This window comes from Hylobates moloch, unplaced genomic scaffold (assembly GCF_009828535.3).
Source record: "Hylobates moloch isolate HMO894 unplaced genomic scaffold, HMol_V3 SCAFFOLD_5, whole genome shotgun sequence".
Lineage (NCBI taxonomy): Eukaryota > Metazoa > Chordata > Mammalia > Primates > Hylobatidae > Hylobates > Hylobates moloch.
The window spans coordinates 99,528,174-99,552,384 of NW_026652280.1; the positions used below are offsets into that span (position 1 = coordinate 99,528,174).

At 48.4% G+C, this 24,211-nt stretch overlaps 2 protein-coding genes across 14 annotated transcripts in view; one reads left to right on the plus strand and one right to left on the minus strand.

The window, feature by feature from the left end:
* GON4L (gon-4 like) overlaps positions 1 to 18,924 on the plus strand; it is a 104,509-nt gene extending 85,585 nt beyond the window's left edge. For all 8 annotated transcript variants that reach the window (XM_032154250.2, XM_032154251.2, XM_058439183.1 and 5 more), the window contains 13 exons: positions 1,431 to 1,547; positions 2,562 to 4,271; positions 5,673 to 5,928; positions 6,868 to 7,052; positions 8,598 to 8,795; positions 11,212 to 11,355; positions 11,923 to 12,066; positions 12,169 to 12,288; positions 14,735 to 14,848; positions 15,808 to 16,018; positions 16,625 to 17,252; positions 17,343 to 17,445; positions 18,476 to 18,924. In XM_032154250.2, the coding sequence (XP_032010141.1) occupies positions 1,431 to 1,547; positions 2,562 to 4,271; positions 5,673 to 5,928; positions 6,868 to 7,052; positions 8,598 to 8,795; positions 11,212 to 11,355; positions 11,923 to 12,066; positions 12,169 to 12,288; positions 14,735 to 14,848; positions 15,808 to 16,018; positions 16,625 to 17,252; positions 17,343 to 17,445; positions 18,476 to 18,625 (4,080 nt within the window). In that variant the 3' untranslated portion in view covers positions 18,626 to 18,924. The remainder of the gene's footprint in view (positions 1 to 1,430; positions 1,548 to 2,561; positions 4,272 to 5,672; positions 5,929 to 6,867; positions 7,053 to 8,597; positions 8,796 to 11,211; positions 11,356 to 11,922; positions 12,067 to 12,168; positions 12,289 to 14,734; positions 14,849 to 15,807; positions 16,019 to 16,624; positions 17,253 to 17,342; positions 17,446 to 18,475) is intronic.
* A 92-nt stretch (positions 18,925 to 19,016) lies between these two features.
* LOC116469309 (protein misato homolog 1-like) lies at positions 19,017 to 22,731 on the minus strand. 6 transcript variants are annotated; one of them, XM_058439193.1, is made up of 13 exons: positions 22,390 to 22,719; positions 22,245 to 22,314; positions 22,064 to 22,139; positions 21,752 to 21,806; positions 21,524 to 21,666; positions 21,251 to 21,368; positions 21,035 to 21,169; positions 20,781 to 20,933; positions 20,376 to 20,507; positions 20,118 to 20,302; positions 19,779 to 19,883; positions 19,579 to 19,688; positions 19,017 to 19,287 (listed from the first exon to the last, which is right to left on the minus strand). In XM_058439193.1, the coding sequence occupies exons 4-13, from the start codon at positions 21,788 to 21,790 to the stop codon at positions 19,073 to 19,075; spliced, it is 1,335 nt and encodes a 444-aa protein (XP_058295176.1). In that variant the 5' UTR covers positions 21,791 to 21,806; positions 22,064 to 22,139; positions 22,245 to 22,314; positions 22,390 to 22,719; the 3' UTR covers positions 19,017 to 19,072. The 6 variants fall into 6 exon arrangements, with proteins under 6 accessions (XP_058295176.1, XP_058295177.1, XP_058295180.1 ...); XM_058439194.1 differs by having other exon boundaries at positions 22,588 to 22,673; XM_058439197.1 differs by having other exon boundaries at positions 21,128 to 21,169; positions 22,245 to 22,731.
* Between the last annotated feature and the right edge of the window lie 1,480 nt (positions 22,732 to 24,211).

Here is a 24,211-nt window from a genome sequence, read left to right on the forward strand (position 1 = left end):
AAAAAGTAAGACCTGTCTCAATTTTTTTTTTTTTTTTTTTTTTTTGAGATGGAGTCTTGCTGTGTCATCCAGGCTGGAGTGCAGTGGTGTGATCTCAGCTCACTGCAAGCTCCGCCTCCCGGGTTCATGCCATTCTCCTGCTTCAGCCTCCTGAGTAGCTGGGACTACAGGCACCCGCCACCGCGCCCGGCTAATATTTTTTTGTATTTTTAGTAGAGACAGGGTTTCACCATGTTAGCCAGGATGGTCTCGATCTCCTGACCTCGTGATCTGCCCACCTTGACCTCTGAAAGTGCTGGGATTACAGGCGTGAGCCACCGTGCCTGGCCTATTCTTTTTTTTTTTTTTTTTGAGACGGAGTCTCACTCTGTCACCCAGGCTGGAGTGCAGTGGCACGATGTCTGATCTCAGCTCACCGCAACCTCCGCCTCCCAGGTTCAAGCAATTCTCCTGCCTCAGCCCCCTGAGTAGCTGGGATTACAGGTGCGTGCCACCATGCCTGGCTAATTTTTGTATTTTTGTAGGGATAGGGGTTTTGCCATGTTGGCCAGTCTGGTCTTGAACTCCTGACCTTAGGTAATCTGCCCACCTCCGAAAGTGCTGGGATTACAGGCGTGAACCACCGCGCCCAGCCTTCATTTACTCTTAAAATTGAACTTTTTCGGCCGGGCGCTGTGGCTCACGCCTGTAATCCCAGCACTTTGGGAGGCCGAGACGGGCGGATCACGAGGTCAGGAGATCGAGACCATCCTGGCTAACACGGTGAAACCCCGTCTCTACTAAAAATACAAAAAATTAGCCGGGCGCGGCGGCAGGCGCCTGTAGTCCCAGCTACTCGGGAGGCTGAGGCAGGAGAACGGCGTGAACCCGGGAGGCGGAGCTTGCAGTGAGCCGAGATCGCGCCACTGCACTCCAGCCTGGGGGAAAGAGCGAGACTCCGTCTCAAAAAAAAAAAAAAAAAAAAATTGAACTTTTTCAGGCTCTTTTTTTTTTCCTTTCTCTTCTAATGCCCTTCACACCATCATTTGCTTAAAAGGAAGCTTTCATGTGTCCAAGGTATAGATTACGATGTTGTCTTTGCAGCTGTTGATCAAGAACAAATCTTACTATAAGATTGCTCTAAGCATCTGCTTCCTTTTCTCTCTGTGACCTAAACTCTCCCCTTCCTGGCAACCAGAATGGAGATCATCAGTTAGAAAGTATTGAATAATTGTAAAATATTTAAATAGAGAATAGTTTAATTTGAAATGTACAAGTATTCAGCATATGCTATTTATATATATGTGTTCATGGATGTTTGTGTATGTGGTTGTGTGTGTGTATGTGTGTGTGTGTGTCTCGATCCACCACCCACCCCATTCACCACCAGCCTGACAGAGGACAGTGTTTCTGGAAGGAATGTAATTCATGCGCATTTTTTTCATGTTAAGTTTTATAAGAAGACCAAACAGCTGCCAGTCCTAGTAAAATGCTGTGAAGAGATCCAGCCACATCAGTGGAAGCCACCTATAGAGAGAGAAGAACACCGGCTCCCATTCTGGTTAAAGGTACAGCCCTCTTCCTCAAAGTCTATGGGAGGCAGAAGGTCACTAAAAGTTCTGAGAGAATATCAAGGGCTTCCTTAATCATCTAGTTCTTTAGTTGTAGAACTAGGACTTCAGAAATCTTCCTCATTCACCTTTCTTCCCTCACTTTTCTGCCCTGCTCTGGGTAATTCTACAGCATTTTCAAAATAATAGGTAAAATAATAATTTGCTGAAGGAAATTCACAGAAGTTTCTAAAGTGTATAATTAGAATGTGGTCTTTGTAGATTTGATATGCAGAGAGACCCTTCTTGGAAGGATGCCTTGAGACTGTCTAAGGTCTCTAAAACCTAGAAAGCCCTATTGTTTTTCCCAAATCCTTTTTTTTTGAGATGAAGTCTTGCTCTGTCACCCAGGCTGGAGTGCAGTGGCACGATCTCGGCTCACTGCAAGCTCCGCCTCCCACGTTCATGCCATTCTCCTGCGTCAGCCTCCCGAGCAGCTGGGACTACAGGCGCCCGCCACCACGCCCAGCTAATTTTTTGTATTTTTAGTAGAGACGAGGTTTCACCATGTTAGCCAGGATGGTCTTGATCTCCTGACCTTGTGATCCGCCCGCCTCGGCCTCCCAAAGTGCTAGGATTACAGGCTTGAGCCACCACGCCCGGCCTCCAAATTCTTTTTTTGTTGTTGTTTTGTTTTGTTTTTGAAACAGAGTCTTGCTCTGTCCACTCAGGCTAAGGTGAGATCTCGGCTCCTCGCAACCTCTGCCTCACAGGTACAAGTGATTCTCCTGCTTCCGCCTCCTGAGTAGCTGGGATTACAGGTGCCCACCACCACACCCAGCTAATTTTTGTATTTTTAGTAGAGACGGGGTTTCACCATGTTGGTCAGGCTCATCCTGAACTCCTGACCTCAAGTGATCTGCCCACCTCAGCCTCCCAAAGTACTGGGATTACAGGTGTGAGCCACTGTGCCAAGCTTCTTTTTCCCAAATTCTGACATATGCTGGATCAGAGTGTTCTTGTTTCCAATAGGCCAGTCTGCCATCCATCCAGGAAGAAATGCGGCACATGGCTGATGGTGCTAGAGAAGTAGGAAATGTGACTGGAACCACTGAGATCAACTCAGATCGAAGCCTAGAAAAAGACAATTTGGAATTGGAGAGTGAAACTCGGTACCCACTGCTATTGCCTAAGGGTGTAGTCCTGAAACTGAAGCCGGTTGCCACCCGTTTTCCCAGGAAGGCTTGGAGACAGAAGCGTTCATCAGTCCTGAAGCCCCTCCTTATCCAACCCAGCCCCTCTCTCCAGCCCAGCCTCAACCCTGGGAAAACACCAGCCCGATCAACTCATTCAGAAGCCCCTCCAAGCAAAATGGTGCTCCGGATTCCTCACCCGATACAGCCAGCCACTGTTTTACAGACAGTTCCAGGTGTCCCTCCACTGGGGGTCAGTGGAGGTGAGAGTTTTGAGTCTCCTGCAGCACTGCCTGCTATGCCCCCTGAGGCCAGGACAAGCTTCCCTCTGTCTGAGTCCCAGACTTTGCTCTCTTCTGCCCCTGTGCCCAAGGTAATGCTGCCCTCCCTTGCCCCTTCTAAGTTTCGAAAGCCATATGTGAGACGCAGACCCTCAAAGAGAAGGGGAGTCAAGGCCTCTCCCTGTATGAAACCTGCCCCTGTTATCCACCACCCTGCATCTGTTATCTTCACTGTTCCCGCTACCACTGTGAAGATTGTGAGCCTTGGCGGTGGCTGTAACATGATCCAGCCTGTCAGTGCAGCTGTGGCCCAGAGTCCCCAAACTATTCCCATCACCACCCTCTTGGTTAACCCTACTTCCTTCCCCTGTCCATTGAACCAGCCCCTTGTGGCCTCCTCTGTCTCGCCCTTAATTGTTTCTGGCAATTCTGTGAATCTTCCTATACCATCCACCCCTGAAGATAAGGCCCACGTGAATGTGGACCTTGCTTGTGCTGTGGCTAATGGGGAAAATGCCTTTCAGGGCCTAGAACCCAAATTAGAGCCCCAGGAACTATCTCCTCTCTCTGCTACTGTTTTCCCCAAAGTGGAACATAGCCCAGGGCCTCCACTAGCAGATGCAGAGTGCCAGGAAGGATTGTCAGAGAACAGTGCCTGTCGCTGGACTGTTGTGAAAACAGAGGAGGGAAGGCAAGCTCTGGAGCCGCTCCCTCAGGGCATCCAGGAGTCTCTAAACAACCCTACCCCTGGGGATTTAGAGGAAGTTGTCAAGATGGAACCTGAAGATGCTACAGAGGAAATCAGTGGATCCCCTGAGCATGATATTTGTGATGACATCAAAGTGGAACATGCTGTGGAATTGGACACTGGCGCCCCAAGCGAGGAGTTGAGCAGTGCTAGAGAAGTAACAAAACAGACAGTCTTACAGAAGGAAGAGGAGAGGAGTCAGCCAACTAAAACCCCTTCATCTTCTCAAGAGCCCCCTGATGAAGGAACCTCAGGGACAGATGTGAACAAAGGATCATCAAAGAATGCCTTGTCCTCAATGGATCCTGAAGTGAGGCTTAGTAGCCCCCCAGGGAAGCCAGAAGATTCATCCAGTGTTGATGGTCAGTCAGTGGGGACTCCAGTTGGGCCAGAAACTGGAGGAGAGAAGAATGGGCCAGAAGAAGAGGAAGAAGAGGACTTTGATGACCTCACCCAAGATGAGGAAGATGAAATGTCATCAGCTTCTGAAGAATCTGTGCTTTCTGTCCCAGAACTCCAGGTGAGAGCTGGAGAATATTCTCAAGTATTTTGTGGACTCAGTAATATGTTTAACTTATTGATATGCCATGTGCTTGCTTGCTGCACAATGGATAGTCCTAAAATAATTTTTATTTTATTTGTGAATGCATTATGGAACATGATTGTGGAGTTGAGGTGAAATGAGATGGAAAGGATGAAATTTTACTTATTATATTAAACTTGTTTACACATTAAATTGAATCACCTGACCATACTTTAAATGCCTTAAAAAATAGTAATAGGCTGGGCTTGGTGGCTCACGCCCGTAGTCCCAGCACTTTGGGAGGCTGAGGTGGGTGGATCACGAGGCCAGGAGTTTCAGACTGGCCTGGCCAATGTGGTAAAACCCCATCTATACTGAAAATACAAAAATTAGCCAGGCGTGGTGGTGGACACCTGTAATCCCTGCTGCTTGGGAGGCAGAGGCAGGAGAATCGCTTGAGCCCGAGAGACAGAAGTTGCAGTGAGCCGAGATCACGTCATTGCTCTCCAGCCTGGGCAACAGAGCAAGGCTCTGTCTCAAAAAAAAAAAAAAAAAAAATAGCAAATAGCCGGGCGCGGTGGCTCATGCCTATAAATCCCAGCACTTTGGGAGGCCAAGGCGGGCAGATCACCTGAGGTCGGGAGTTCAAAACCAGCCTGACCAACATGGAGAAACTCCATCCCTACTAAAAATACAAAATTAGCTGGGCATAGTGGCACATGCCTGTAATCCCAGCTACTCAGGAAGTTGAGGCAGGAGAATCACTTGAACCGGGGAGGCAGAGGTTGCAGTGAGCCAAGATTGCACCACCGCACTCCAGCCTGGAAACTATCTTCAGGTTGCAGAAGTTTGTAAAAGGTAACTTCTTCCCCTCTCCTGCTGTCAGGCTGAATGTCAGCTATCACTGGGATTTCTTTTTTTTTTGTCTTGTTTTGTGGTTTTTTGTTTTTTTGTTTTTTTTGAGATGGAGTCTTACTCTGTCTCCCAGATTGGAGTGCAGTGGCATAATTTCAGCTCACTGCAACCTCCACCTCCTGGGTTCAAGCAATTCTCATGCCTCAGCCTCCCAAGTAGCTGGGATTACAGGCATGTGCCACCATGCCTGACTAATTTCTATATTTTTAGTAGAGACACCGTTTTATCATGTTGGCGAGGCTGCTCCTGAACTCTTGGCCTCAAGTGATCCACCCACCTCGGCCTCCCAAAGTGTCAGGATTACAGGCGTGAGCCACTGTACCTGGCCCATTGCTGGGATTTCATAACTCAGGGAATTCCCCTCAGACAGCTGTAGTGGGCTCCCCATTATTTAACTTCAGATTATCCTGATACAGCTTTGTGTTGTTTGCAATTCATGAGCCACTAAGAGCCATTATAAGTACTCTTTGGAGGGTTTTACAGGAAACAATGGAGAAACTGACTTGGCTGGCATCTGAAAGGCGCATGAGTCAGGAGGGTGAGTCTGAAGAAGAGAATTCTCAGGAGGAGAACTCTGAGCCGGAAGAAGAGGAGGAAGAAGAAGCAGAAGGAATGGAAAGCCTGCAGAAAGAGGATGAAATGACGGATGAAGCAGTTGGGGACCCTGCTGAGAAGGCTCCTTCTACTTTTGCCTCACCTGAGACTGCTCCAGAAGTGGAGACCAGCAGAACTCCACCAGGTGAGCTAGGCAGAGCTATACTGAAGGACCATTCTCACTTAACCTCATTGTCTAGAGGACAGTGTGCAGAGTGGGTAGCTTATAAACCAGGTGGAGGATTTCCAGAGGAAACCCTCTGGATCTCTTCTGCAACACCCCTCCCCAAAACATATTTAATGTGGTATCTTTGTGGAGAATAGATACTCAGAAATTTTCAATGTGATTCTCATCCGTTGCTAGATTTATATTAGCTTCGTTCACTTTCTTTCTTTCTTTTTTTCCTTTTTTTTATTTTTTTGAGGCGGAGTCTTGCTCTGTCGCCCAGGCTGGAGTGCAATGGCGCGATCTCGGCTCACTGCAACCTCTGCCTCCCAGGTTCAAGCAATTTTCCTGCCTCACCCTCCTGAGTAGCTGGGATTACAGGCATCAGCCCCCACACCCAGCTAATTTTTGTATTTTTTTTAGTAGAGACAGGGTTTTACCATGTTGTTCAGGCTGGTCTCGAACTCCTAACCTTATGATCCGCCCACCTCGGCCCTCCAGAATGCTGGGATTACAGGCGTGAGCCACCGTGCCTGGCAGTTCACTTCGTTAAACTGATTGTTACCTTATCTGTCGTGTGGGGCTAAGACCTATGTTTATTTCAGAAAACACTGCTTGTTCCTCATCAAGACATAGTCTCTCAAAAGTGCTACAGAAGCCACACTTGCTCTTTAGACTTCCTTTCTCAATATGAAGTAGCTGATTATCTTGTTGTCGTCCCAGTTAAGGCAGTTACACTGCAGACTCTGCATAGAGCTGACTTGACGGACTTACTTCTCATACCATTTTCCTGACAACCTTTTCCTTGAATTGCTCCATAATATTGAATAGGATTTGGCTGGGGTGGTGCATGTGGTGGAATGGGAAGAGCAGGGGTTGCAGGGACAGCGAAACAATCTTTTTCATGTGTGCTACAAGGAGAGAGCATCAAAGCTGCTGGAAAAGGCCGGAACAATCATCGAGCTCGCAACAAGCGGGGAAGTCGGGCTCGGGCCAGCAAGGACACCTCCAAGCTGCTGTTGCTGTATGATGAGGACATTCTCGAGCGAGATCCACTCAGGGAGCAGAAGGACTTGGCCTTTGCCCAAGCTTATCTGACCAGGGTAGGCAAATGCTGCTTCCTGTTATTGCCAGTCTCTGTGAATGTGGCTGCTTCTTCAAGGGCGATGTTTTTCAAAATAAAGTCTGTTTTTCAGGCTATACGACAGGCTTCATATTCCTCTATCTTGGCTTTTCTGGCAAAAGATCTCTGTGACAGAACCACAAGGAGACATATAATTCAATCATAAGTATGTTTATTGTTAGTACCCTGCCATCATCCTTCTGTTGACCAGAGATTGGCAGAAAGATGATACCACCATCATCAGTGGGAGGTTGTGACTTTACTGGGTGCGCTGATAAGGACCTTTACAGAACCTTTGGCTTGAGAAGAAAGATAGTGGGTACACTGGCCAGCAAGTGGATTTCAGGGAAATACATTGCTCTTAAGACATGAACCAGCTGGGCGTGGTGGCGCACACCTATAATCCCAGTGCTTTGGGAGGCCAGGGCGGGTGGATCACCTGAGGTCAGGAGTTACAGACCAGCCTGACCAACATGGTGAAACCCTGTCTCTACTAAAATACAAAAATTAGCCGAGTATGGTGGTGGGCACCTGTAATCCTAGCTACGGGGGAGGCTGAGGCACAAGAATCACTTGAACCTGGGAGACGGAGGTTGCAGTGAGCCGAGATCGCACCACTGCACTCTAGCCTTGGCGACAGGGCGAGACTCTGTCTCAAAAAAAAAAAAAAAGACATGAACCAGGCTGGGTGTTGTGGCCCTTGCATATAATGCCAGCACTTTGGGAGGCTGGGGTAGGAGGATCCCTTGAGTCCAGGAGTTCAAGACAAGACAAGCCTGGGCAACATAGGAGACCTCCATCTCTACAAAAATTAAAAAATGAGCTAAGCATGGTGGTGCATGCCTGTGGTCCTAGGTACTTCGGGAGGCTGAGGTGGGAGGATCACTTGGGCCCAGGTGGTTTAGGCTGCAGTGAGCCATGATTGCATCAGTGCACTCCAGCCTGGGCAACAGAATGAGACCCTGTCTCAAAAACAAAACAAAACAAAACAAAACACATAAGCCAGCCTCTTCTTGGTAGTGTCCTGGAGAACTATGTCCTTCTGTTGGTAACCACCTGGTTCCTTTATCCCTCTGGAAAGCAGAATACGGTCAATGATAGTCATAGCTTTTTCTTATCTCCTAATATTTTACTGACATTCCTAACTTACGTATTATTTACTCTCAAATTACGCCCATGCTGAAATACATGTACAAACACATGTTACCTATTTCATTATGGGGCTGTAATCAGTAAGGAAAGGTTAGGGCTGTGACCTAGAGGAAAGCATTACTTGGTTTTGTGGGTAGAGCTGTGGAACTAGGAAAATGGTTTTTCACTTGCTCACTCCCAGAAAAAGATTTTTACCTTGCCTGTTGCTCTGTGTCTTCCATTAACAGTCAGATGTTAAGATCTCTTGGTGGCGCAGCCTCTGATGGATCATTCTTGGAGCTCTCTAACCATAACCCTGCCTTCTCCCTTGTACCCTTATTGCTTGTTGTGTCCCAAATAAAGGGTGTTGATGATTGAAAGTCTTCCCGTGTAGGTGCGAGAAGCCCTACAACATATCCCTGGCAAGTATGAAGACTTCCTTCAAGTCATCTATGAATTTGAGTCAAGTACCCAGAGACAGACGACTGTAGATCTCTACAAAAGCCTGCAAATTCTGCTCCAAGACTGGCCTCAGCTGTTGAAAGACTTTGCTGCTTTCCTGTTACCTGAGCAAGCTCTGGCCTGTGGATTAGTAAGTGAATGGGGGAAAAACGTACACTAGGACTTCTGGGTCAGAGTGAGACTGGGATTGAATGGGGTTGAATAAGACTGTTTCAGTCTCCCAACTCCTTCCAGACACACAGCCGTCCCCTAGCCCAGAGTGATAAGAGCCTCTGTCTTTTCAGGGGATTATCTTTCCAATCCCATTCTCCCATTTTCTTTACATGATAAATGAGAGGGTTCTACTTGTAGTTGCCAAAGGAGACCTTAGGTGAGTCATATACTGTCTGCTTCTCACAGGTATCAAGCCAGACATTCATTTAACAAATATTTGTTAAGTGCCTCCTAACTGTCAGGAATTCCTAGCAATTCCTGACCTCAATTGCTAGGAATATAGCAATTAGAAAAGACTAAAATCCCTGCCCTCATGGAGCTTACGTTATCATGAGGAAGTTCAGATGATACTCCAGAAAACATATATATATATATATATATATATATATATAGCATATATAAAATATAAATTATAAAAATAAATATAAACAGTAAAATATATAGTATACAATGTTTTATAGTGATCATGTTTTACAGAAAAATAAAGCAGGAAAGGAAACTAGAGGGGTGGTTTTATACACAGTGGTCTGGGAAGGCCACTGTGGTATGGTAACACGTGAAATGTTGCAGAATAGGAGGCTAAACATGAGGGATATCCCAGTAGTCCTGGACTTCTTGTCATAAAAATAAGAACAAAGGGAGGAATGGGATTATTCTAAGAGTTTTATTGGGGTTAAATGACAGTGGGGTAGTTCTGCATATAATGTGTGATGCCCATTTTCTCTTCTGGTGTTATTATGAGGATCCAATCAGTGTATATGTGAACAAAAAAAAAATTTTTTTTTTTTTTTTTTTTTGAGATGGAGTTTCACTCTTGTTGCCCAGGCTGGAGTGCAGTGGCGTGATCTCGGCTCACCACAACCTCCGCCTCCTGGGTTCAAGCAATTCTCCTGCCCCAGCCTCCCGAGTAGCTGGGATTACAGGCATGTGCCACCACGCCCGGCTAATTTTGTATTTTTAGTAAAGATGGGGTTTCTCCATGTTGGTCAGGCTGGTCTCGAACTCCAGACCTCAGGTGATCTGCCCACCTCAGCCCCCCAAATTGCTGGGATTACAGGTGTGAGCCACCACGCTTAGCCAAAAAAATTTTTTAAAGAGATAATGTCAGCCAGGTATGGTGGCTCACACCTGTTATCCCAGCACTTTGGGAGGCCAGCCTGGACAACATAGCAAGACCCCATCTTTACATAAAATAAAAAAAATTAACTAACTGGGTGTGGTGGTGCACACCTTTGGTGCCAGCTATTTGGGTGGCTGAGGTGGAAGGACCACTTGAGCCTGAGAGGTTGAGGCTTCACTGAGCCATGATTGCTCCACTACACTCCAGTTTGGGTGACAAGAGCAAGACCTTGTCTCAAAAAAAGAAAAGAGAGAGACAATGGCCAGGCACAGTGGCTGGCACCTGTAATCCCAGCACTTTGGGAGGCTAAGGTGGGAGGATCCCTTGTAGCCAGGAGTTTTGTTGTTGTTGTTTTATTGTTGTTGTTTTTTGAGGCAAAGTCTCACTCTGTCACCCAGGCTGGAGTGCAGTGGTGTGATCTCTGCTCACTGCAACCTCTGCCTCCCAGGTTCAAGTGATTCCCTGCCTCAGCCTTCCAGGTAGTGGGGATTACAGGCATGCACGACTGCACCTGTCTAATTTTTGTATTTTTAGTAGAGATGGGATTTCACCACGTTGGTCAGGCTGGTCTCGAACTCTTGACCTCAGGTGATTTGCCTACCTCGGCCTCCCGAAGTGCTGGGATTACAGGCATCAGCCACCGCAGCTGGCCTGTAGACAGGAGTTTGAGACGAGCCTGGACAACACAGCCCCCTGGGATCCTCCTGCCTCAGCCTCCCAAGAAGCTCGAGCTACAGGTGTACACCACGACCCCTGCCTAATTTTTAAATTTTTTTGTAGAGACATAGTCTCACTATGTTGCTGGTCTTGAACTCCTGGCCTTGAGCGATCCTCCTGCCTTGGCCTCCCCACATGGGATTATAGCTGTGAGCCACCTTGTGCAGCCTGAAAATTCTTTGTAGTATAAACTCTAAAGTATCATATGAATTTTGGTGTCTGATTTCACAATCCATAAAACAGCAAACAACTTGAAATATATACATCTCTTGAAGCCATTGCTCCCATCTTAATTGCTTTGGGTGGCTACTCACCAGTGGTCCAAGGTAGATGGAGGTTAGGGTTTTTAATTAGATCTCATAGTTGTCAACTAGAATTTTAAACCAGGGTTCTGTCATCTCTCGTGTCCTAGTCCACTAGTTCTTATCCTTAGAACCCTCAAGTCCTGCTCTAGCTGTATCGTGACTCCTCTTTTGCCCACTTTCCACTCTGGTAGTTTGAGGAGCAGCAGGCTTTTGAGAAGAGCCGCAAGTTCCTTCGGCAGCTGGAGATTTGCTTTGCAGAGAACCCCTCACACCACCAGAAGATTATCAAGGTCCTCCAAGGCTGTGCAGACTGCCTTCCCCAGGAGATCACCGAGGTATTCTTTCCTGTCCTGCTTTCTTCCTGTTGTCTTCTGGGCCTTAGGCCTTTCCCTTGTCTCTTTCCCCAACCTACTCCATATCTTTTTGCCTCTGGAGTCTCATGGGCTTCCTGGAGGAGATGAAAAAGGCAAGGACTTTTCAGGCTCACCTGAAGCGTGAAGCACTGGGATAGGGAGGGATTGCTACCTGAAACCGGAGCCTGTCTGACCTTCACAGGCTCAGGAATGCCATGGATGTCCTGGAAGGGATGTTCAGCGAAGGAGGTTCTGGGACCTGGGAGGGGCCTTACCTCCTTGCTCTGCTTGGAATAGTGCCCTAGCTGGAGATCAGTAGGGTGGAGTGAAGAGTGGAATCATTAGGAATCAAATCTAGTATTAGTGCCCTTCCCCTGTAGGCAGCTAAGGAGGAAGAGAAAGTTTTAGTATTCTTTGTTACCAGGCAGAGTCTCTGTGTGTTTCCCAGTTGACTGGGAAAGCAGAACATGGAAGTATGTGGGATTGATTGGGAAGGGCAGCCTAGAGAGGCTCTGGAGACTTCCTCTTTCCCTCTGTGACTCTCCTCAGCTCAAGACACAGATGTGGCAGCTCCTCAAGGGCCACGACCACCTACAGGATGAGTTTTCTGTCTTCTTCGACCACTTGCGCCCAGCAGCTAGCCGGATGGGTGACTTTGAAGAGATCAATTGGACTGAGGAAAAGGAGTATGAGGTATAGGACCTGAGGCTGCTGTAGCCTTATGAAGGGGGAAGGCCACACGTGGGAGGGATATTGGCCTGGTGTCTGTGCTCAGCAGCACCAACTCCTTCTCAGTTTGATGGCTTTGAAGAAGTAGCCCTGCCTGATGTGGAAGAAGAGGAGGAGCCTCCCAAGATACCCACAGCCTCAAAGAACAAGAGAAAAAAAGAGATTGGGGTCCAAAATCATGATAAGGTATTTTCTTTGTTTGTTTGTTTGTTTTTGAGACAGAATCTTGCTCTGTTACCCAAACTAGAGTACAGTGGCATAATCTTGGCTCACTGCAACCTCCACCTCCCAGATTCAAGCGGTTCTCCCACCTCAGCCTCTCAAGTAGCTGGAATTACAGACAGGTGCCAGCCACCACGCCCAGAAAATTTTTGTATTTTTAGTAGAGATGGGTTTTCACCATGTTGGCCAGGCTGGTCTCAAACTTCTTACCTCAAGTGATGCACCCGCCTCGGCCTCCCAAAATGCTGGGATTACAAGTGTGAGCCACTACGCCTGGCCTAAAATCATGATAAGGTATGCCAAGTTACTGAAAAGTATCTATGTTTCATGAATCAAGCCTTGCATCTTCCCACTAAACATTTCTCTGGCTTACTATGGCCCAAGGTTTCTAGTTCAAAGGCTCTAGGATCTGAGACAATCACAGAGAACAAACCAAAGGTCAGGCTGATACAGACATGCAGAGCCTTTGGGAAAACTGCAGTTGTTGCAGGGGCCCCAGGATTCCCTAGTTAGAAGGATTTATTTATTCCCCTTTTCTGTCTAGCTCAGAGTTATTACCCTTCATTCAACTTTTTCATTTTTGCTCATGTGAGAAAATAGAGCCAATTGAGGATGAGCTTGTTGTTAAAAAAAGAAAGTAGAACCAAGATTCCCCATATTAATAATAATGATAGCAGCTAATACCTAGTTGTATTACAAAGTGTCAGGCATTCTGGGAAGTATTTTAATGGATTATTGACACATTTAATTCTCACAGTAATCCTATGGAGAGATTGCTCTTGTTTGCATTTTACAGAAGACATAAATGAAGTGCAGAGAGGCTGTTGTCAGGGTCTCATATTTAGTAAGTGGCCGTGCTAGGATATGAACTCCTCAGGTAAGCCAGCTGTGGAGTCTACGGGTTGTCACTGCTCTTCAAGCAGTATATACATTTTTTTTTTTAATTCATGTTTCCTGACCAAGTGTTTTTTCCCTTTTCTGGGGAGAAACTGCTTCTTAGTAGCTGTATGACCTTGGGAAACTTATTTAACCTCTCTTTGTTTCAGTTTCTTCATCATAAATTGGGATGATAATGATACTTATGCCTTGGGTTTATTAAACAGTATCATTGAGTGGGCTTTCCATGGGTACAAAGTTCTCTCTCAAGGGGGTTGGAAGAGATGGGAGAGCTGAAGCACAGAGAGACAGAAACAAAGACATTGTATCTCATGATGGAGCTCTCCAGTGACTTTGCCTCAGATTATGTCTGACTTAACTATTTCTTGAAACATCTGGGGCAATTGGGATATGTCAGTCTTTAGGTCATTTAGGGATTGTTTCAGGGATTCATAATGGGCCTTAATCTAGTTTGGGCTATTGATTTCCCCAGGCAATGTGAGGAGTTGATACATAAAAGAGGAAGGGGTCTGGGCATGGTGGCTCACGCCTGTAATCCCAACATTTTGGGAGGTCGAGGTGGGTGGATTGCTTGAGGACAGGAGTTCAAGACCAGCCAGAGTAACATCGCGAATTCCTATCTCTACTAAAAATACAAAAATTAGCCATAGGCTAGGTGCTGTGGCTTACACGTCTAATCCCAGCACTTTGCAAGGCCAAGGCTGGCGGATTACTTGAGGTCAGGAGTTCGAAACCAGCCTGGTCAACATGGCGAAATCCCATCTCATTGAAAATACAAAAAAAATTAGACGGGCTTGGTGGCATGCGCCTGTAATCCCAGCTACTCGAGAGGCCGAGACACGGGAATCACTTGATCCCGGGGAGCGGAGGTTACACTAAGCTGAGATCACGCCACCGCACTCCAGCCTGGGAGAAAGAGCGAGACTCCATCTCAAAAAAAAAAAAAATTAGTTAGGCGTGGTAGTGCGCAGTCCCAGCTACTTGGGAGGCTGAGGTGGGAAAATCACTTGAGCCCAGGAGGCAGAGGTTGCAGTGAGCCATGAATGTGACACTGCACTCCAGCCTGGGTGACAGAGCCAGACCCTATCTGAAAAAAAAGCAAAGCATGGGGAGAGGGTGGGCTGTGTTGTGTTCATATGGCTCACAACTTTAGCTTCCTCTCTTGGTACCAAAAATATGGCCAGGCACAGTGGCTCATGCCTGTAATCCTAGCACTTTGGGACGGTGAGGGAGGGCAGATCAAGAGGTGAGGAGTTGGAGACCCACCTGACCAACGTGGTGAAACCCTGTCTCTACTAAAAACACAAAAATTAGCCAGGCGTGGTGGCGCATGCCTGTAATCTCAATTACTCAGGAGGCTGAGGCAGGAGAATCCCTTGAACCCGGGAGGCAGAGGTTGCGGTGAGCTGACATCATGCCACTGCAACCCAGCCTGGGCCACAGAGCGAGACTCTGTCTCAAAAAAAAAAAAAACAAAAAACGTGGCAGCGAATCAAGCCCAAGTATCTCCTAGGAGACTGAGTGGCCAGATGGGGCCAAGGACTGTGCCTGCTCCTGCCATGAAGGAGGTCCAGATTCCAAGCTGAAGAAGAGCAAAAGGCGGAGCTGTAGCCACTGTAGCAGCAAGGTGAGGAAAGTATCAAGGGTACTGGTCCCGAGGGTGTCAGAGCTGCTGGGGGCATTGTTTACTACCAAGAATTGTACATTATTGAATTCCTAAAAAGGCACATATATAAATAACATTCAGTACACACATATGTGTACATATGCAAAATAAATGGAATCTACTAGAAATACATGATAGATTTTGTTTTTTAAAGAGAATTCTGTGAGTAAAGCTTTTGGAATTGGAAAAATAAAATACCAGTTAAAATATTTCCCTCAGATATTAGAAAATGAAATAAACCTCTGTCATGAAAATAGTCTCTACAAGTAATCCTGGTTCTCTAGAATGGAGTTGGTTGGCAGGAAAAACACAGTTCTTGGTGAGAGAAGGAGTTGTGGAATCCAATACTCTACTCGGGGCCATTTAAAATCCTTGGAGCAGGGAGGCAGAGGTTGCAGTGAGCCATGATGATACCATTGAGCTCCAGCCTGGGTGACAGAGTGAGACCGTGTTTAAAAAAAAAAAAAAAAATGAAATCCTTGGAGGAGTAGCTGGGCAACAGGGCACTCAGGAGGCTCAGGGGGGATGATCACTTGAGCCCAGGAGTCTGAGGCTATAGTGTACCAGCCATGGTCATGCCTGTGTAAACAGCCACTGCACTCCAGCCTGGGCAAGATAATCTGTGTCATCTGAGACCCTGTCTCTTTTCTTTTTGTTTGTCATTTGAGACGGAGTCTCACTATGTTGCCCAGGCTGATCTTGAACCCTTGAGCTCAAGTGATCCTCACACCTTAGCCTCCCAAGTAACTAGGTTTATAGGCATGTACCACTGCACCCAGTTGAAACTCTGTCAACAAAATTGTTGGAGCAGACATGCATGTGGGTTGACTTGGTGAGCATCAGGCAGGGCTTCTTCCTTTGGTGGGCCCCAACCAAAGACGTAGGCAGAACACCTTTGAATCAGAAGACCATCCCTGCAGGTCTGTGACAGCAAATCCTACAAGAGCAAGGAGCCCCATGAGGTGGTGGGCAGCAGCCCCCACCGAGAGGCTAGTCCTATGCCTGGTGCTAAGGAAGCTGGGCAGGGCAAGGATGTGATGGAAGAGGAAGCCCCAGAGGAGCGGGAGAGCACTGAGGCCACCCAGAGCAGGACTGTCAGGACCACCAGAAAGGGAGAGATGCCTGTTTCAGGTGAGTGATCTGCCAACCCCGCCCTTCTGTTCCTCAGTCTCGTTCTCCTATACTCCAGACAGGAACCTCCATGAGCCTGGATAAATAGCCTTTTCAGGGATGGATATACCACCTCTTTCCCATAGGAAGCCCTTCTGCTGTTCAGACTTTTTCTATCGTATGGCCTCACTCCTCTTGCAGAATTAAGAATGCCACAAATTTCACGCAATTCAACATTGTCTTGTGTTTTATTCCAAAAACCCTTCCCCCTATCTCCAAATCTACTATAATCTACATCCTAAAGACTGGGCCATTCTCAGCTTTGGCAGTAGGACTTTATATCTTTGCATAAGTGACATTATACCCCCCACCTCCACCCAACTCTTTTATTATTTATATTTTCTTGTAGAGATGGGGTCTCACCATATTGCCCAGGCTAGTCTCAAACTCCTAGCAGTCCCACCACTTTGCCTTCCCAAAGTGCAGACATTATAGGTGTGAGCCACCATGCCCAGCCCTCTTTTTTATTAGAATTTTTGCACAGTACCTGGCCACAGGTAATTTCTCGTGCTTAGGTGCATCTTGATCCTGACAGTACCCTGAGATCCTTATTTTCCTCCTAAGCAGGATTGGCAGTGGGGGGCACTTTGCCATCCCCTCGAGAAGTGACTCTTACAGAACGGCTCCTCCTGGATGGCCCACCACCTCATTCACCGGAGACTCTTCAATTTCCCCCCAAAACTGGAGCTGTACTGTACACTGTTAAGAGAAACCAGGTTGGGCCTGAGGTTCTCTCCTGCCCCAAGGCATCCCCCAGACTTCAGAAAGAGAGGGAGGGCCAAAAGGCAGTGAGTGAGTCAGAGGCTTTGATGCTGGTCTGGGATGCATCAGAAACTGAGAAATTGCCTGGTACCATGGAACCCCCTGCTTCCTTCCTGAGTCCTGTTTCCTCAAAGACCAGAGATGCAGGGAGAAGACATGTGTCCGGGAAACCAGACACTCAAGAGAGATGGCTGCCCTCAAGCAGAGCTAGGGTGAAGACAAGAGACAGGATGTGCCCTGTCCATGAATCTCCATCAGGAATTGACACCTCAGAGACTTCTCCCAAAGCCCCTAGAGGGGGTTTGGCTAAAGACAGTGGAACACAGGGCAAGGGTCCAGAGGGGGAGCAGCAGCCAAAGGCCACAGAAGCTACAGTGTGTGCCAACAACAGCAAGGTCAGCTCCACTGGGGAAAAGGTTGTCCTGTGGACAAGGTAGGTAAGGGTGGATGACGTGTGTTTGGAAAAGAGCACAGACCACATCCGTGTGGCTCCCTAGGGTTAATCATGATACCTGGGTTACAGGGAAGCTGACCGTGTGATTCTCACCATGTGCCAGGAGCAAGGGGCACAGCCACAGACCTTCAGCATCATCTCCCAGCAGCTGGGAAATAAGACCCCTGCTGAGGTAGGTGGGGGTTGGGGTGAAGACGTGGCAAAAAGAGGTCAAGGTGGCCAACTAAGAGAAAGTCCAAAGAAGGAGTTTTCACATCCAAGACACTAAGTGGTTATTGTAAAGGTCTGATCTAAGGAAGGGCTTGACTCATCACGGTGGTAGTGGTTCTAGAAGAGAAAGGACACTAGATTTTGAGGATTTTTAAATTTTTTTTATTTATTTATTTTAGACGCAGTTTCACTCTTGTCGCCTAGGCTGGAGTGCAGTGGCACGATCTCAGCTCACTACAACCTCCACCTCCCAGGTTCAAGTGATTCTCCTGCCTCAGCCTCTCCCAAAGTAGCTGGGATTACAGGTGCCCACCACCATGCCAGGCTAATTTATTTATTTTTAGTAGACACGAGGTTTCACCATGTTGGTAAGGCTAGTCTTGAACTCCTGACCTCAGGTTATCCACCTGCCTCAGCCTCCCAAAGTGCTGGGATTACAGGTGAGATACTGCACCTGGACAGGATTTTACAGTGGAAGCCCCAGTTTCCATTCCAGTTTTGTTTTTAGGAGGTGTGTGACTTTGGGCAAAACATTTAGCCTCTTGAGTTTCCTTATCTATAATGACGTAGCTCTCCCAACCTTGCTGTGCGGAATAAATAAAAGACTTTTCAAATCAGTATATAGTGCTTCATAAATGTTAACATTGTTATAAAGCATCAGTGAGGCTGCGCGCAGTGGTTCACTCCTGTAATCCCAGCACTTTGGGAGGCCAAGGTGGGTGGATCACCTGAGGTCAAGAGTTTGAGACCAGCCTAGCCAACATGGTGAAACCCCATCTCTACTAAAAATATAAAAACTAGCCGGGCGTGGTGGTGGGCGCCTGTAATCCCAGCTACTCTGGAGGCTGAGGCAGGAGAATTGCTTGAACCCAGGAGATGGAGGTTGCAGTGAGCCGACACAGTGTCACTGCACTCCAGCCTCGGCGACAGAGACAGACTCCATCTCAAAAACAAAAAAAAGATCAGTGAATACAGCCCTCCTCCATTCTTAGGTTTCCCACCGTTTTCGAGAACTCATGCAGCTCTTCCACACTGCCTGTGAAGCCAGCTCTGAGGATGAGGACGATGCAACCAGTACCAGCAATGCAGACCAGCTGTCTGACCATGGGGACCTTCTGTCTGAAGAGGAGCTGGATGAATGAGACTCTGGGAGTCATCTACACAGGACCAAACCCAACAGGCGCCCTGGCACTGGGGAGGCGGGTAGTTGTACTCCGCTTGTACAGTCCTTGAGCCCAGTTTACAGATCTGGAGAGCAGGAGCCCAGGACCAGGACAAAGGCTGGAGGATGGAGTAGGACCCAGGGGCTCTGCCATCCTAGGTATCATTCAAGGTCTTTTATGAAGACTTTACAGATCTCCTCTGTAAATAGCATCGAGAGTGGAGTTCAGCTCCGTTCTCTACTTTTTTTTGGTCTGATGGCACATATTTATTGTTCTGTGGTCTAATCGCAGTGTTTCTAAATGTAAAATGTGCATATGTTGGTGTAGCTAGTCCCGCGACATTGAGCTCCTCTGCACGAAGACACTGGGCTCCTGCATCCAGCTGTTTTTATTGCAAACTAGCTCCTTTCTCCCACACTGGGAACTTTAGTCCACGAGGCTGTCACCATCCTGGTAGCACTGGGCCAGACTTTGTAGCTCCTGCAGCAGCTCTGCTACATCATCGTGCTCCACTCCAGCATCCATGAAGCTGGCCCAGCGCCGCAAGTCGAGTTTGGTGAGGTCTCTGGCCAAGGCTTCCAGGGTCTGGTGCAGGGACGAAGAGGAACACAGTGCCCCAAACACTGGGACGCTCTCCACTGCTGTGGAGGGAGAGGAAACAGAGACCTGTAGATGGATGATTATTCTGCCCTGGGACTCTGCCAAACTGATAAGGAAGTCCAACCTTAGTAGACTTGATTGTAAACTCAACAAATTTGGTGTATTGTCCCCTTAGTACACCAGTACTCCAAAGGAAGAATGCTTTTCTTGGGAGCCATAGGGTGAATAAAGGAATGTTTAACTGTGGACTTTTTCGCACTTTTAATCCAGGAATGGAGATAGTAAAAACTCTCCCATACTTGAAATCTCAGTTTTCTTCACCTCCTACCTACCTGCTCCCTTGGGGGAACCATCCAGAACCATACCCGGTGGACTGCAGCTTGAGAAGAGGTGGGGGTAAGGAGGAGCCACCCTGCAGGGAGTCAGCAGCAGATGGGAAGAACTGTGGGGGCAGAGAACAGCCACTAAGTGCGTAAGAAGTCAAGGGAGGGTTATGGTTGGCAAGAAGGGCAGGAGCAACCGTTACACTGACCTCATGACTCCAGGCTGCTGCTGTTGTAAATACTGAGCCAAGACTTCTTCCCCAGTGGTACATGCATGAAGGGCGGAGGGTGGAGGTGTCCCCAGGGTGAGCTGGCTGCCAGAACAAAGCCCAAACCACTATTAGTCTGTGGCAGCATGAATAAGAAACTAAGAATTCTTATGTTATCAGGCCATCAGCTGGATCAAGGTATTCAGAGCCCTTTTTTTTTTTTTTCCTTTTTAAGGGGTGGGGAGGGAACAACATCATTAGAATGCCCCAGAGAAATTAGGGGGAAAAGGATATGAAACAAAAATCTGACAAGGACTCCTAAGGACCAACAGCTCTCACCTCGTGTGGCATGCTCTGTCTATACCCCTCAGCACCACTGACTGGGCAAAGCAACGTGTTCCAGAAGGCTCCCCACATGCAGACAGTGGGGTCCATGGGGTGGCTCCTCCAAACTGCATCAGGGAATCAGGAAGGGACTGGCCTGGAGCCAAGGGGAAAGGGATGATTGCTCCTGCTGTCACCACCTAAAGAGAAGGAAGAGAACACGTTATAGGACATTTTCTCAGCACTGACCCAACCCCTCACAAAGCTTCATACCTTTTTCCCACAGAAGCTCAGCATGTCAGCCAGATGAACCATGGAAACTGGAGAGGAACAAAGGCGATAAGGAACAGTGACTGTGTCCAGGGCTGTAGCCAGGATGGCACTGCAGTGGAAGGGCAGAGTGGCCTGTAAGAAGACACCAAGAGGGGCACTTGGCCTCAAGCCTGGAAAAGAATGTGTGGAGGCAGAATATTAACACCAGAAAGATCCAGGGGATGAAGCAGGGGTATGTTTGGCCCCAGGCTGGACAAGCATAGGACAGTGTGATCTGAGAGGCCACATCACAGCTGAGTTCAAGCTCGGGCCTCAGGAACAGAGCCAGTAACAGACAGCGGCTGACTGGGAGTATGAGGAGGCCCTGTAGCCTGCTGCAGTCAGAACAAGAGCACCGAGACTTACATCATAATGCAGGTAAGGGAAGTTGACAGGTGGCTCAGGTCGCAGGCCCAGGCTCCCACCCAAGGACAAGGGGCAGACGAGAGAGCTGTGAGCAGTCAGGTGCACGAGACCAAAAGCTGTGTTTAATAGACGATAGATGTTTCTCTGGGCCTCCTGGTGAAGAAAGAGTAGTTTGCATTAAGGAACTCTCCCACTGGGATTCTCATTTCTCCCTCCCCACCGTGTGACTGTTTACTTCTCTAAGTTCCACTCACCCCACGATGGTAGGGACCAGGTAGCAGGCCCCACGTTATTATTCCCCGCCCTGAATATTCATCTTGTAGCAGCTCTGCCGCCTTCGCGCCTACCCCAGAGAAGCCATCATGCAGGTCACACAGGATCTGGAAGCCCTGGGCGGAGGTGAGTGATGAAAGATAGTTAGCAGGATGAGAAGAGCTTCCACCCTGGAGTGCACGTTTCCACGTCGCTACCTGCAAGTAGTCACATTCCTCCACGTAGAAGTGCAGCCTGTCCTCCAGCTCTTCCTGGTACTTGGGTTCCTTTAGGACACTTTCCCCTTGGCCAAAAGCCTCCAGCCGACCTGCTTCCCTGCCACAAGTAAACACGATCCAAGACTTACATCTCTTCCCTCAACTCCTCAGCCTCTTGTCCTGGGGAAGGGCAGGGAAGATGGCCCCAAGAGCCTCATCCTGCATTGATGGGGACCCACGTTTCTTGCCTCACAGCCTCTGGGGTCCCCATACCCATTGTGGTTGTACTTCTGAATCATACAGATGCTCCGGGGATGGAGATGGACTCTGAGGAAGTCTGACCAGACCCTGATGCTGGCTGGCCTCTGTAGGGATAAGTGGTTTTGGAGTTGTAGCAGTGGTGAGTGGTGGGGAACCTGAAGACAAGCAGAGGAAATGTACCTTTCTCCACGTTTCTGTTCTACCCAGACCCCCATCCATCAGTAACTGGAGAAGTCTCACCTTTGCCATTGGGAATGGATTTGACCCTCCAAACACCATCACTACTCAGCACTCCCTGGGAGGGGTGAGAAAAATCTACATTTAGTTCCAGGCAGTTTAGAGGCAAAGGTTGCTTCATCCTCCTTGAGTTGGCTGGCCACACCACATAGCCTCCTTTCTGTTCACCGAGTCGCAGTCCTTAGGAAAAGAAGTGCTTTTTCCCAAAATATCATTCTAAGACATTTAAAATGATTAAAATCCCCTTTTACCTGCCCCTATGGAGACCCTCGGGTTGTAGCACTGGGTTAAAAAGTTCAGGGCAGAGGCCCTCACCTCTGCACTCAGAAAGTCCTGGAGATAAGGGTTCTTGGGATAGAGTTCCTCTTTGTGTGTGGTGAGCTTCCCCTGCCTGAAAGATTGGAGATTGATCAAAGAAACTGCACTCTGATCAGAGTTATCCAGCGTTCTGCGTACATACACGATCCCCACCCTTATCCATACATCAATTACACACCATGCTATTGCAGCATCCAACTGTTTGTCCCTGTAGAGTCCACCTTCCTCTTATAGGGAGCTCAAACTACCTGTACAGAAATAACAGACAATGTTAGGTCAAAGCCTGGGCACGCTCCCCCTCTAGCTAACCTTCCTCTGATCACCTGACAACCTGCTGTCACCATCTCTCCAGCACTTGGCTCTTCCAAGCTTTCTGGGATATACACTAGTTGGGGGGAAAACCTTGGCCTAGGAGAATCTAGATTCCATCTTTCCGTTCCCCCCTTAGTCATTAGCTGTGGGACCGGGGGGAAAAACCACATCCAGGGGTCCGACAGGAGTGCTGTAGTTGAAGTCCTCACTGTCTCCAGGGCCTAGCAGCCTATCCCCGAGATGGCTCTTGAGCAACTGTCGTGGGCCCCTCGAGTGTTGGCATGTTGTGCTCAGCTCCTCATCTCTGGTCCTGGAGCTCGGTAAGGTGGGAGGATCTTGAAGAAAACAGCAGCGCAAGGACTAGGCACGCAGAAGGGAAACACGGGCTGACCCTGCCACCACTCCACCCTTCAGATCCATAAAGATGAGTCGCAGTGTATAGGTGTCCTTACGATGCAAGACGTCGGGGCACAGCTCTCCCGGGGGCTCCTTGGCATTGGTCTCTCAGCCCAGCGCAGCATCCTGGGGAAGCAGAGAGGACCAGGTGCGCCAGCTGAACGTCGCGAGTGTAGATCCCGAAAGGCTCCTCGGGGGCAGTTGCCGGCCGACCTCACCTGCTGGTTCCACCAGTGCGCGCCCACGAAACCGGCAAAACGTCCCAGCTGCAGTGTGAGCACCTCCGGGCCCCGCCCGCCATACTGCGCGGCTCCACGGGGCCGCAGCGCCCCAGCCCCGCCGCTCGCTGCTCGTAGTCGATTGGCTTGGCAGGCGCGTGGGCGGGTGTCATTCTCGGCGACCTATTGGTCCGCAAACACATCCTTTCCCATTGGAAAAACGATGCGCCGATGCTTTCCTGCTTCTGCCTAGACGTGGCCCAGTCCGGCTTCTCTGTGGTTGCCTGCGAGGGGCGGGGCTCCAGGGGCCACGCCGTTGCTCCTGCCCCGTGTTGGAGTGGGGTGGGCGCCGTCTCCGCCGCTGACTTGGGGCCGCCAGGGCGCGGGCCGCGGAAGGCTCTGCCTCTTACTTCCTTTGAGGTCTTATCTCTTCTCACAGATCTCTCCGCTGGCTGATAGCTTCCCGGGCAAAAAGAAGACTTTGCCAGAAAAAGCGGAAGCTCCCCTAAAGCCTCCCATGCCTCCTCATCTCTTCAGAAGTCACGCGGACCACGACTAATACCTTGTGGACTGGCCTAGCTATCATCTCTATCATTTACATATATTTATCTGTGTCTGTGTATGTAACACCTTATGTAAATAGCGTATTGGCGTCTGCCTTTTGCTCAATATGGTTTATGCAATTTATATTTTTGCATATATATTTTTCATCGCTGCGGAATAGTCCATTGTATGAATACACCACCACTGATCTAAAGAATGAATATATTCTGCTGATAATAGCTTTTGGGATTGTTTAGGGCTATTAGGTGCTATGATTAACATCCTTGTGTATATTTAGAAAAATAAAGCAAATATTGGCAGGGCACTAAGCCTCATGCCTGCATTCCCAGGTTTTGGGAGGCTGAGGCAGGAGGATCGCTTGAGTCCAGAAATTCCAGACTGGGCAACATAGTGAGACACCCCCCCCAACTCCCTATAAAATAATTTTTCAAAAAGTTAGCCAGGCGACTCACGTCTGTAGTCCCAACTGGAGGCTGAGGTGGGAGGAGCTTGGGCCCAAGAATTCGAGGCTACAGTGACCTATGATCGCACCACTGCACTCCTATCTGGGCGACACAGCGAGACCCTGTCTCAAAAAAAAAAATAAATAAATAATAAAAAAAGTGGCGAGGCGCGGTGGCTCAAGCCTGTAATCCCAGCAGTCTGGGAGACCGAG

What these genes read in the sequence shown, in the direction of transcription:
- LOC116469309 (XM_058439193.1), bottom strand. Translation starts at nt 21,790, where the DNA reads ATGGTGTTTGGAGGGTCAAATCCATTCCCAATGGCAAAG. An exon ending in AGGAATGTGACTACTTGCAG is followed by an intron (nt 21,170 to 21,250) that starts GTAGCGACGTGG and finishes ACCTCCGCCCAG; the next exon opens with GGCTTCCAGATCCTGTGTGA. An exon ending in GACAGAGCATGCCACACGAG is followed by an intron (nt 19,884 to 20,117) that starts GTGAGAGCTGTT and finishes TTGTTCTGGCAG; the next exon opens with CCAGCTCACCCTGGGGACAC.